Source organism: Myodes glareolus, chromosome 5 (assembly GCF_982192425.1).
Source record: "Myodes glareolus chromosome 5, mMyoGla1.1, whole genome shotgun sequence".
In the NCBI taxonomy this organism is placed as follows: domain Eukaryota; kingdom Metazoa; phylum Chordata; class Mammalia; order Rodentia; family Cricetidae; genus Myodes; species Myodes glareolus.
The window spans coordinates 15,133,160-15,144,338 of record NC_142030.1 but is presented as its reverse complement, the minus strand read 5'-3'; the positions used below and the strand labels follow the sequence as shown (position 1 = coordinate 15,144,338).

Sequence of the window (11,179 nt, the reverse complement as noted above, 5' to 3'; positions counted from 1 at the left end):
GGACTGGGAGCTCAGGTGGCCCCCTGGTTCAGGGCTCCCGAGATCAGACAGCTGTCAAAGGAACCACTCAGCATCTTAGCAGTTCACTTACCACATTTCTGAGGCCACATACAACCTGCCAAGGTCAGGGCTCTGTGGGGTCCCAGAGGGCTTCTGTCCCAGTGCCTCCCAACGCCCTGCTGTGGAACTTTCTAAGGAACTGAGTGCAGAGGGGCAAGGCAATTAAACCTCTCTCCCCGATAATGGGTTAAGCCCCTCCCTCCCCAGTACACAGTGCACATCACCTCCCCTCTGGAGAGCCCCAGGATACAGGGAAGGGGCAATGTTAACAAAGGGACCAAACACTGACATTCCAACAGGAGGATCTATTTATTGGTATTGACACTAAGCCACCTCCAGCAGTCACTGCTGTCATAAGAACAGGACTCAGCTTCTAAAGGGACTAAAGTAACAGAGATATCACAAAGCACTGGGGACATCCAGGACTGCAAACTGGCTTTTTCTCCTCTAGTCAGGGTGATGGCATTTAGTGTCCTTCCTGGCCATGCCTCTTGGTCCCCACTGATTTGCACGTGGTCCTTCTGTTCAACCCCAGAGGATAACAGACCTGCATGGGGCCTGCATCCTCCCCAACCTGCTCCGCACATGTGACCTCATCCCTGAAGATAAACTCGCTGAGCATCCCACTGGGGCCACGGATGTTCCAGCAGAAAAGCCACAGTCTGGTGACAGGACAGCTAGCACCAAAGAGCAGCTTCTGTTTCCTCGTCACGAAGTAAACACGACACTTTTTTTTTAATTCTTTTTTCTTTTTTTGTAAGGAAAGGAAAGAGTTGCTTTTTTAAAAAATATATGGCACTAGAGTGTAAAACTATACACCTGCATCCAGAGACGCCTCTTACAGTCCTCAGGGCCATGCCCGTCTCCCGTCAGATGTAGAGCTGGTGGGAAGCCAAAGTGTCCATGAAAGGACGCACCAGGTTGTCTGTGGAGAAGTAGAAGATGAGCCCAAAGGTGATGGAGATGGGGAGGGCGGGCAGGGCCTTCTTGAACACGGCAAGCAGCAGGAGAGTCAGACACAAACCCTGCAGGGCATCAAGGGGAGAGAAGGCAGTGACTCTACCATGGTGGGTGGTGCCATCCCTAAGGCTAGCCTGAATGGTGACGGGCATGCAACTGTCCTTTCCAGATACACAATAGCCTCTCAAGGTGTGTAGGGCAGGGTCCTCTCTCACACACACCCCTTAGTCAGGAAACCTATGTGCTGGCTAAGGTCAGGCCATGTGGCTTCTCCATCTGGGGACAGCAGTCACATAGGACGGCAAGAGTGTTTCTCTAAGGGACATGCATTCACAAGAGACCCAGATGAGCGCAAATAAAATCCTACAAAGGTGCTCAGCAGCAGATACCAAGGAAACCATAGATACCATGTAATCCAGCCCTTCGAAGCAAGCACGGGGGTGACCCTTTCTACCTCCACCCTTGGTCTCCAGGGTGAGGACAAGACACCAAAATATCTGTCCTGTCCATGGGACAACAGGTCCCAAGTCAGACAGTATGGTAGCGGAGGAGCCTGGAGTCTGTTATTCTGTGTGGACACAAACAAGCTCTTCAGGGCACTGGAAAGAGCACCAGCTTTAACCGTGCCCTCTGTCACCATACCCAGGGTTTCCACCCCAGGGCAGCACAAGGAAGCATGCTCTAAGATGACACTGCAGGATATGTCCCCTGGCTTGAGTAGCAGCCATCAGAGCCTCCGGACTGCACCACTGCTGGGGCTGGAGAACCCAGGAGACAGCAGTCTGTGGGGTCCTGGCGGCACAGAGAACAGAGAGCTGTGGACGGGAGGGGCGTCCTTTCACACCCCTCCGTAACTGTCCCCACAGGTAAAGGCCTTCAACTATGTCATCTCCCATACATCTCAGACAATCCAGGGACTACGGGACCGGGCCCTGAGGCTTTCACCCAAACCCTAGCAGTGAGGTACATGTGGTCACTGCAGTCGATGCCTCTCGTGCCTCTCCAGGAGCTCGCTTCAGGTGGGAGCACGTCTTGGTGACCACAGTCTGGGTTTGGCAGCTCTCCCCTCACTGCCTTTGCCCCTCAGAGGGAAGACAGCAGCTGTAACTGCCCTCTGAGGACCCCAGGTGATTGCCCCCCCAACCACCACGCAGCACTCACAATGAGGATGGCGATGAAGCAGGCCAGTGTGGTGTTCCAGTCTCCGTTGCCGGTGGCTGCCGCCTTGCCCACCAGGACGCTGTAGAAGATGAAGTCTCCCAGGCCAAGCTTCACACCCCCTATGTGGAGAAAAGAAAGAGGCCCTGTCCAATGCTTCTGATGAGAGACTTTAGCAGGAAGCAGGAAAAACAAAAACAAAAACAAAACAAAACAAAACAAGTGTAGGGCCATGTCACCAGTCAAGGGACCCAGCAAGAGGGTCAAGGGGCAAGATGAATGTATCCCTCAGTAGCACTACTGAAGACTAGGTGCAAGATGGATTACCTAGGAAAAGATGGGGGCAGGGGCTAGGACTGAGTGCCTGGCAGTCTAGGAAGAAGCCTGGAATTTAGGCGAGTCACTTGGTTAGAAGAGGAAGGAGAACGGGACGGTTGCTGACTGACGGGGCTGCAGGCTGCTGTGTTGTTTAGCATGGAGACTGACTACAGGTATTTTTAAATAAGTTTAATGCCACCACCCTCTAGAACATGGACAACATGGTGACAGGAGACTTGAGGAGGCCTCAACCCTGCTGCCCTGTGAAGCAGGCCATCTGAACTTGGGCACCTTACTTTCCTCTTCTTCTTCCAGCTCTTCCCCTGGATAACCAGGAAGGGGGGCTTCAAAGGCTTCAGGGTATGAGGGCTCCCCAAAACTGTCATAGGAGTCTTCTGAGCATCCGAGAAGAAAGGACCACCGTCATCACACACCGTGGGCATGGCAGGGAGAAACGAAGGCTGGTCAGAAGGTACAAAAATCCAGAAGATTCCCCAGGACACTCCCACCTCGAGGCTCCCCACCATCACCCCCAACAACATCCAGCAAAGCTGGGCAAAGGATAGGCAGTCCAGCTGTCACTCACTCTCTAAGTCAGGTGTCAAAGTCTGGCTATCAGACAGTGTGACTGCCTTTCTGAACCTTAACCCACAGAGGGGCCAGGCCAAGCGGGGTGCGGATGAGGATCACCCCTGAGACAAGACTGTGAGCCCCGTACTCACCCATCTCTGGGTCATAGGGGAGCTGCAATGCTCCCTGAGAGGAGGGATCCAGCTTTGCCATGCCCACGGTCCACACCATGGCAGCTACAGAAAGAGCAAAGGGACATGCGTCAGGTAGTACTCCCTGACCTGGGGAAAGCGGAGCCAGCCCAAGTCCCCAGAAAGCCTGCACAGCCCCTTCATCCTGCAGCGGTGTTCAGGCTTGGCTGATAGAGGCTGGGGGGGGGGGGCAGGAGCCCAGGGTCACCAGCTGGGAGGGGATGATGGACAGGTCACCTTTGTCTTTCTTGCCCGCCTCTCAGATAACAATGGCAACAATAACAATGACCAATGGGCAGCCTGCTGGACTGTGTCTTTTTAAAAACTGCCTTTTATCTTATTTTTAGGTTTCAGTTTATCACAAAAAGGGAGACATGACAATTATTTACACAAACATCTCAGAACGTCAGTGGAACAGGCAGTTTCTTGAGGGCGCCATTTCAACAGTGATTTCAGTCCACAGACTTTCCAAGAATGTCACCATCTCTAAGTGAGAAATAATCCTTGCGATCCACAGCTGCTGTGGCCTCCATGTTCTAGGAGACGACGTCGTCTCCAGCATTCACATGAAATGGCTCAATCCCACCACCCTTCCCTTTAGAGATCGATACTACTGCGGCTTACAAAACTCTTCCTGGAGATTTTTCTGAATGCACAATGCCGCCTTTGGCTGCAGTTTCAGCTGTCCTCCTTCAGCCAATCCTTTGTCAAACAACAAAAGAAACCTTGGGAAAGCCTGTCTGTCGGGATTCTTGCTACCACAGCTAGAACCTAAATTGTCTTTTTAAAACACACACCACACACACAACCACGAGGGGCTGGAGAGATGGCTCAGTGGTTAAAAACACATATTGCTACTGCAGAGATCCTGGCTTCCTTTCCCAGCACCCACATGGCAGTTCACAAGCGTCTGTAACTTCAGTGCCAGGGGATCCGACGCCCTCTTCTGACTGTTATTGGTACTGCATGCATGTGATGTGCAGATACCCATGCAGGCCACTCATATACACATAAATAAAATAAGACAAATCTTCTAAAACAACAACAACAACAACAAAACAATGTTTAAAACTTTAGTCCTGAGGCTGAAGAGCTGGCTCCATGGTTAAGAGAACCTATTGTGAGAAACAGAGCTCACGCTCCAGTTCCTTTAACAAGCTCGTGGTCTTGTAAACACCCCTGATTCCAGCTCCAAGGAAGCTATGTTTCCCTTCTGGCCTCCATGTACACGGGGTGTATACATAGTCATATGCCCACACAGACACACAGACACACACAAAATAAATATTTTAAAATACAATGTCTGAGGCTCAGTGGCTCTATATTCAGATCTATAAAACTAACCCTGCTCTTTTCATCTTACAGGGCCAAAACTCTGTGCCCACTAGACGGACCCCCTTTCCTCAGGCCCCTGTTCACCACCCACTCTGATAGGACATGGAATCATACAGTGCCTGTCCTGTCACTGGTGTGGTTCCCTTATCCCAGTGCCCCCACGTCCATCCGCATCACCATCTCGGCCGGAATCTTGTTTTGTAAAGGAAAGGTAATACTCCACCGTACGGGGACACCATACTTTGGCCGTCCATTCATCCTCTGATGGGCACTTGGATACTTCTAGCCCTGAACTACCGTGAGTGACACTGATTGGGACACAATGTACATACACCTGATTGAGTGCCTGCTCTTGATCCCCTTGGGTACATGGGCGCCATGGGAACAGCTGCGTCACATGGTACTGGCTGAACTGTGACTCCCCTCAGAGTTTATTACTTCATGTTTCTACTTCCCCAGTGAGATTTTCACACTCGGTGCAGCCCAAAGCCCAGACTCAACACCCCCACCACCTGTCCTACCTTCCTGCAAAAGGCTGTGGGTCTTCCTTGTTGCTGGGACACAAAGCACTGGCATTAACCTTGACTCTGCCTTGCAACCCTGGCGAGTCGGGCTTGCGAAATGTCCCAGAATGTGCTTCATTCACCCCACAGTCTCTACTGGTCCCCTCGATAAGCCCTGCTTGTCCTTCATCTGATGCTGGACCACACTACTGCCAAGCGCATCCTGCTCTCCACTTAGTAGGCAGTGTGATCGTGTCAAAGGGTTGGCCCAAACCTTCCAGGAAGAAGGGCCAGTGTGTCACAGTGCGCTCTACAGGGCTCACACTGTCAGGACACTCCCCCCTCTACCATTCTCTCCTCCCACCTGCTCTAGCCACGCTGGACGCTGGGTGCTCCCTGAGCACACCCATTCCAGGCCTACCTCAGGGTCTTTGTATCTGTGGCTGTCCCCCTTACCCCAAATGCTGACCTCCAGACTTCCACCTAGTGCTAACCCCTACCTAAGTCAGGGCTCTGGCCAAGCGTGACCTATGAATGCGGGTTCCCTGGCCATCTTTTGCAAAATGGCCTACCCTATGACCCTGAAGTCCTTGGTCCCTGACCCTCTTCTAGTCTTCTTCAACAGAGCATTTGCTACCTCCTGGCTTACATGTGTCTACCTCCTTAGTTTGCGTCCACCCATGAATGAATTTTCTGTGGACAAGGAATCTCCTTTGCACACAGGAGAATGCCCAGCCTCAGGCACTCAGACCAACCAGAACCATCCGTTCTCACCCTCAGAGCATCCTGGGATGTGCTTTCTAGCTAAGACCCATGCTGCTGGCAATTCTTCATTCTAAGCTTGATTTCTCGTTCAGTATGATGACCCAGATCTGCAGATGGTTTCCTGGGTACCTGAGGCATCAGAACCCAGAATCCCAGGCTCTATACTTAGATAGACCCACTGTCAACAAAGAGCGGCTGCTGCCACCACAGGGCGAGAGTTCCGTGAGTCCCAGTTTACATAATCTTGCTTCCTGCAAGATCTCACGTCACACGTAAGGCCTACCAGTAGGTAGGGACTTAATATAAAGTGGTGACCTCTGTTGAATAGATATATAAACCCACATCTCTCTGACGTGACTCCAAGGCCAGAGGTAACCCCTGGGTCTTCCCTTCAGATGTGACCAACTTCCACTGCCAAGCTGCTGCCTATGAAGCCTAGAGAAAACCAGTGGCCCCTGCCCTCCAAAGTCTGCAGAGCTCAGTGGTGCTTACAAGGCTCTCAAAGCAGCAGGTTCATGGGGGTGTGGGCTTAACCCGGTGTGGGCTTAACCCAGTGCAGGCTGTCAGATGAAGGACAGAATGGGGCCACAGAACTGTCCACATCCCTCTAGTAACCGCCTTCCAACCCAGATTTCCATACCTTCTTCCTGGGCAAGATCCAGCCCACCAGGGTCTCTAAGCAGTAGAACGTTCCTGCAGGTGGTGACCCTCACAGTGTTATCATGATTTGATCCTCGACTTTTGAGAGGGAGTACACATCCTGTCAACTATCAAAACCATGGCCAACTATCATGTCTCCACAAAAGGCTACCTGCTGACCCCCACCGTCTAACAGAAGCATGGGGCCACTCACATGAGTATATCAGGGCAGGAAATATGGGCTCATTTCTCTCCTGGGCCGTTTCCACTAGCATCCTCAGCGGCCCCTTGGGGCATAGCACAGCCACGAGATCTGGGAAGACAGAGATATCCTTGTCATATCAAAGGGGACCTTTATTCCCAAGCAGTGGAAAAGGAGCCACCCCTCCATCATCAGGAGCCTAAGGGAGCTCCAGGGCACACCACGCTGCTGGACTGGTGTCCCAAGCCTACCAATCTAGAGTTTACACTGGCTGGAGCCAAGGCAGGTAACTACAAAGTAAGGAGAGCTAGGTGCTGAGACCGACAGAACGACCTTGGAAGTCCTACTTCCCTGGGTCTCAAAATTTTTATCCTTAAAATGCAAGTTGTAATGCTGACCTGGCCCTAATGCTACTTAACCAACAGCCAGCAGCGAAGGTCGCAATAAGCAGCAGGCACCGTGCGCTCAGACTCATCCCGAGGCATCAGTGGCTCCTGCACATCCACGCTTGATGGGCACATTGGCAGATGCAGGCGGTAAGAGTGGTCACTTTGAGGTGTGTGCCCCAAGCGTCACAAAGGAAGAGTCTGCGCCGGGCGGTGGTGGTGGCGGCACACGCCTTTAATCCCAGTACTCAGGCGGCAGAGGCAGGTGGATTTCTGTGAGTTCGAGGCCAGCCTGGGTTACAAAGTGAGTCCCAGGCTCCAAGGCTACACAGAGAAACCTGTCTCGAAAAACAAACAAACAAAACGTCTGTGGGAAAGCCTTCTCAGGTCAGGAGGTGGGTGCGCTGTGTGCCTTCTCACCTGTTATCTTTGAAATGGGAAATGTCCGCTAGAGACTCACGTTTTGAGGGCTTCATCACTACCTGGTGACACTATTTTAAGAGGCTTTGGACTCTTCAGGAGGTAGGAGCTAGCTAAGAGATGCAGATCACTAGAGGTGGCCTTTTGAAGGTTAGACCCAGGCCCTGGCTCCCCCAAGCTCCCCCTTCCTGGTCTACTGCAAGAAGCCTCTGTCACATGCTCCTAGTGAGCCACGCCCCCTTGCCTCCCCTGCTATGATGGACAGACACCCCCCACCCTCCGACACTGTGAGCCACGCCCCCCTTGCCTTCCCTCCTGTGATAGACAGACTCCTCCAACACTGAGCCACGCCCCCTGCCTCCCCTCCTATGATGGAATGACACCCTCTGACATTGTGAACCAAAATAAATCTTTCCTCCCTTATGCTGATTCCATCAATTATCTTGGTCACAGCGACGAAAGGGTAACTAAGACACTACTGCATCAGTGAGGCAGATTCACCCGGTTCCCACCAGGCCCGAGCTACCTACCGTACACGGAGATGGCACCCAAGATGACCCAGGCAGACCACTCTGGCAGGTACTTGATGAACACCAGGGCCATGAGCGCACTGATCACGATGAGGTAGGCCTGCTGCAGCACCAGCGGGCCCTTCCAGTGGATGCACACCATGCCCACTGCCCCGAAGTTCCAGACGGCCAGGAAGAGGGTGGGGTAGTCCATGGCCACGTTGTAGGTCTTGAGCACTTCTCTGTAGGCCCAAGGTGGAGCAGGGTGTGGGACACTTGGGGTGGGGGTGGGGAGGGTGCCACCCACTACGTTGCTTGACACCCTCTGCTCCTTAGCCATTAAGTCCCAATCTGGATTTATTTACAATCTGCCCATCCTTTATTCCCAGAGGCCCCACTTCTAACCACTCAGCACTTTCTGAAATGCGGTGGGGAGTGGATCAAAGGCTGGGATGTGGGTCACACAGCCAAGTGATGGACCCATCTGGAAATCCCTGTGCAAAGATGGGATCCTTGAAAAAGTGTTTTTCTTTGAGCCTCTGGGTTAGGCTGATATCCAAAGTCAAAGAGCAAGAGGGCAGATGAACTAGGAAGTACCCAGATGCAGCTAGACCCTATCCCCAAGTAGCAGATAACTTTGAGAGGTTCCCACCTGCTAAATGTTCCAAGAAGGCTTCACCATGCTTGTTTTGCTCGTTTTAAATCAGGAGTCAGAAAGAAACCTGTGACCTACCACGGACCCCACTCCTGTGCCAGAGCCCGGAGGCCTGGCTCCCGGAGCAGCTGACACTGAAGGTGACCACCTTCCCTGCCCAGGTCCCCCTTATCCAGCTGTGCCACAGGGAGTGGCTGCCCACCAGCCGGCACTCACCCGAGGTAGATGTAGGTGAACAAAAACAGGAGCATCAGAGAGGACATGATCAGCCAGCCATGGATGAACTGGAGAGCAGAAACAAGAGGGCCATTAGCGGGATGAAGATACTCCCGAGAGAGAGATGCTTTCACCCGTCCTTCTGTTTGACTACCAGAGGTGGCACTGGGTAGTGGTGACTCACGCCTTTAAACCCAGCACTTGAGAGGCAGAGATAGGTGGATCTCCAAATTCGAGGCCAGCCTGGTCTACATAGCAAGTTCCAGGACAGCCCGGGCTACACAGAGAAACCCTGTTTCAGAAAATAAACAAACAAACAAGAGTCCCCCCCAAAAAATGGACCCCAAGGAATTAAAATTTCCCTGGAATTTCATGCTTTCAAAAGGAAAACAATGAAGCTTGGTACTAGTCGGAGGACCTGGCCTCCGGGAGTGAATCTACACACTCTGACGGTGCATCAGAACAAAGTGAAGCCCGACAATAACCGGCAGGCCCAGGCCTCGACAGTTTAGCTATGTAGATCTCTTACCTTCTATTTAAACCCGACCCTTGTGTTAGGACTGGAAGATAGACCTGATGGGGAGTCACTGGATTTGGGGGGCAGGGAACACTGGATCTCTTTCTCTCACTTCCCGAATGTGGGCCACATTGAATTTTCTACTGTTTTACTATTGATTTGACTTTTTAAGACTGAGTTATGGATGACAAGCAGCCAAGCCTGGCTTGTTAGGGTTGCCAGAGGCACAGGTTCCAATGCTAACTCTGGTAACACATTTGTAGAGTATCTCCAAAACCCTGAACTGGAGCCTGGACAAGCTTCTCGGTTAGACTACTGTGCCTATTACAGGAAAGGAGGGCCAGACCCCATAGTGAGTTACCTAGTCACCTACAAGGGTCTAGAGGAGAGTCCTAAGAGTCTGCGGTACCCCGTGCTGCGGGAACTCCTTCCGTTCCTTCAGCCAATAGCCACTGAGAGACCAGTCCATTGGGGCGTGGTCTCTCTCTTTAAAAAAGCAGCAGCTGTCCTCCACTCTCTCTCTGGCTTCCGGCTCCTAGACTCCTTTCCTGTTCACACAGAGGGGCTGTTGTCTGGGACGGTAATCTGTAAGTTTTCTCCCCTTTGAATAAATAACCATTCTATTAATCATAATTCCAAACTGGTGTGGGACTGTTTGTGACTTATGCCTTCATCTGGCGCCCCACGTTTGGTTGTAGAACCCCCCCCCCCCCACTCAACTGCTTGCCGCCAGCTCGGCTAGTCACGAGCCCTCCCTCAGCTGCGGCCTGTGCCCTGTGTTTGGAGCCAGCAGTTCAATTAAGCCCCACGCCTCCCAAGCTCCACAGGCTCGGGACAGTCTCTGCCTGCCTGGTTTGCTCTTTTCTGAGTTGTTTTTAAATTTCCCTTGTAAGTGCAGCACTTGAGTGGTGTGAATCAGAACCTAGCAGTTGCCAAAAGCTGCAACCCCTCGGGGCGACTCGGTCATGTGGAGGCATACGCAGCTTCCGGGTTGCTCTTTTCTACCCCTGGATTCTGGGTTTCTGGTTCCGTGTATGGAATTGATTTAATTACATTTTCTTTGTTGAGCAACTTATATTTCCTAGTTTTTAACAAATACTAAGGCGGACACTGAAACAGGACCCCGTTTCCGTCACCTTTGCAGTGGTTCTAGTCGCAACTTGGCAACAGCGCCGCCTACTAAACAAAGAGGTAATATGGCAGTTTTTGTTTCCAACGCCAGTTTTACTGTTTTCTTTATTAATACAATGGATTATGTCATGCAAGGTTTATATGACTATGGGGATACATTAATTTACTTGTTACTAGGTTTCAGTTTTCTTTTTAATATTTTATCATTAAGAAAGATACGATTTTTACGGACTAATAATGAACAACTAGTTGAAAGGATTAAAATTATTGAAAATCAGGGGTTATCTGAACAAGTGGATACTATGATAGACAAAATTGACTCCATATCCAAGGGTACTAGGAAGCTACCTGAAAGGGTTCAGGCTGTTGAATTTGACATTCAGACGTTACCACAAAGTTTTGATAAGGTAACAGATAGAATGTACCTCCAGAATGGGAACCAAAAAAACTGATACCTTAGTGAAATTCCTAGAAACACGGGTAGGTCAGGAGATTCAGGATTTAAGGGAGACAATGATAAAAAGATTAGAAATGATTGAAGAAATTATTGGAGCTGGTGAACAGAGTAAGAAGGCACAAGGACAGGATACAATGCCACCACCAGCTGTGAGAACTGGCTTACCCAGGGTTCTAACAACATACCC

At 51.3% G+C, this 11,179-nt stretch overlaps 1 protein-coding gene across 3 annotated transcripts in view; it reads right to left on the bottom strand.

The window, feature by feature from the left end:
• Positions 1-350: 350 nt before the first annotated feature.
• Psen2 (presenilin 2) overlaps positions 351-11,179 on the bottom strand; it is a 33,094-nt gene continuing 22,265 nt past the window's right edge. For 2 of the 3 annotated variants that reach the window (XM_048436488.3, XM_087906087.1), the window contains exons 5-11: positions 8,888-8,955; positions 8,038-8,258; positions 6,714-6,812; positions 3,219-3,302; positions 2,793-2,891; positions 2,182-2,300; positions 351-1,085 (exon numbers count right to left, since the gene is read on the bottom strand). In XM_048436488.3, coding sequence (XP_048292445.3) covers positions 930-1,085; positions 2,182-2,300; positions 2,793-2,891; positions 3,219-3,302; positions 6,714-6,812; positions 8,038-8,258; positions 8,888-8,955 — 846 coding nt within the window. In that variant the 3' untranslated portion in view covers positions 351-929. The other variant, XM_048436492.3, reaches the window with a different exon arrangement.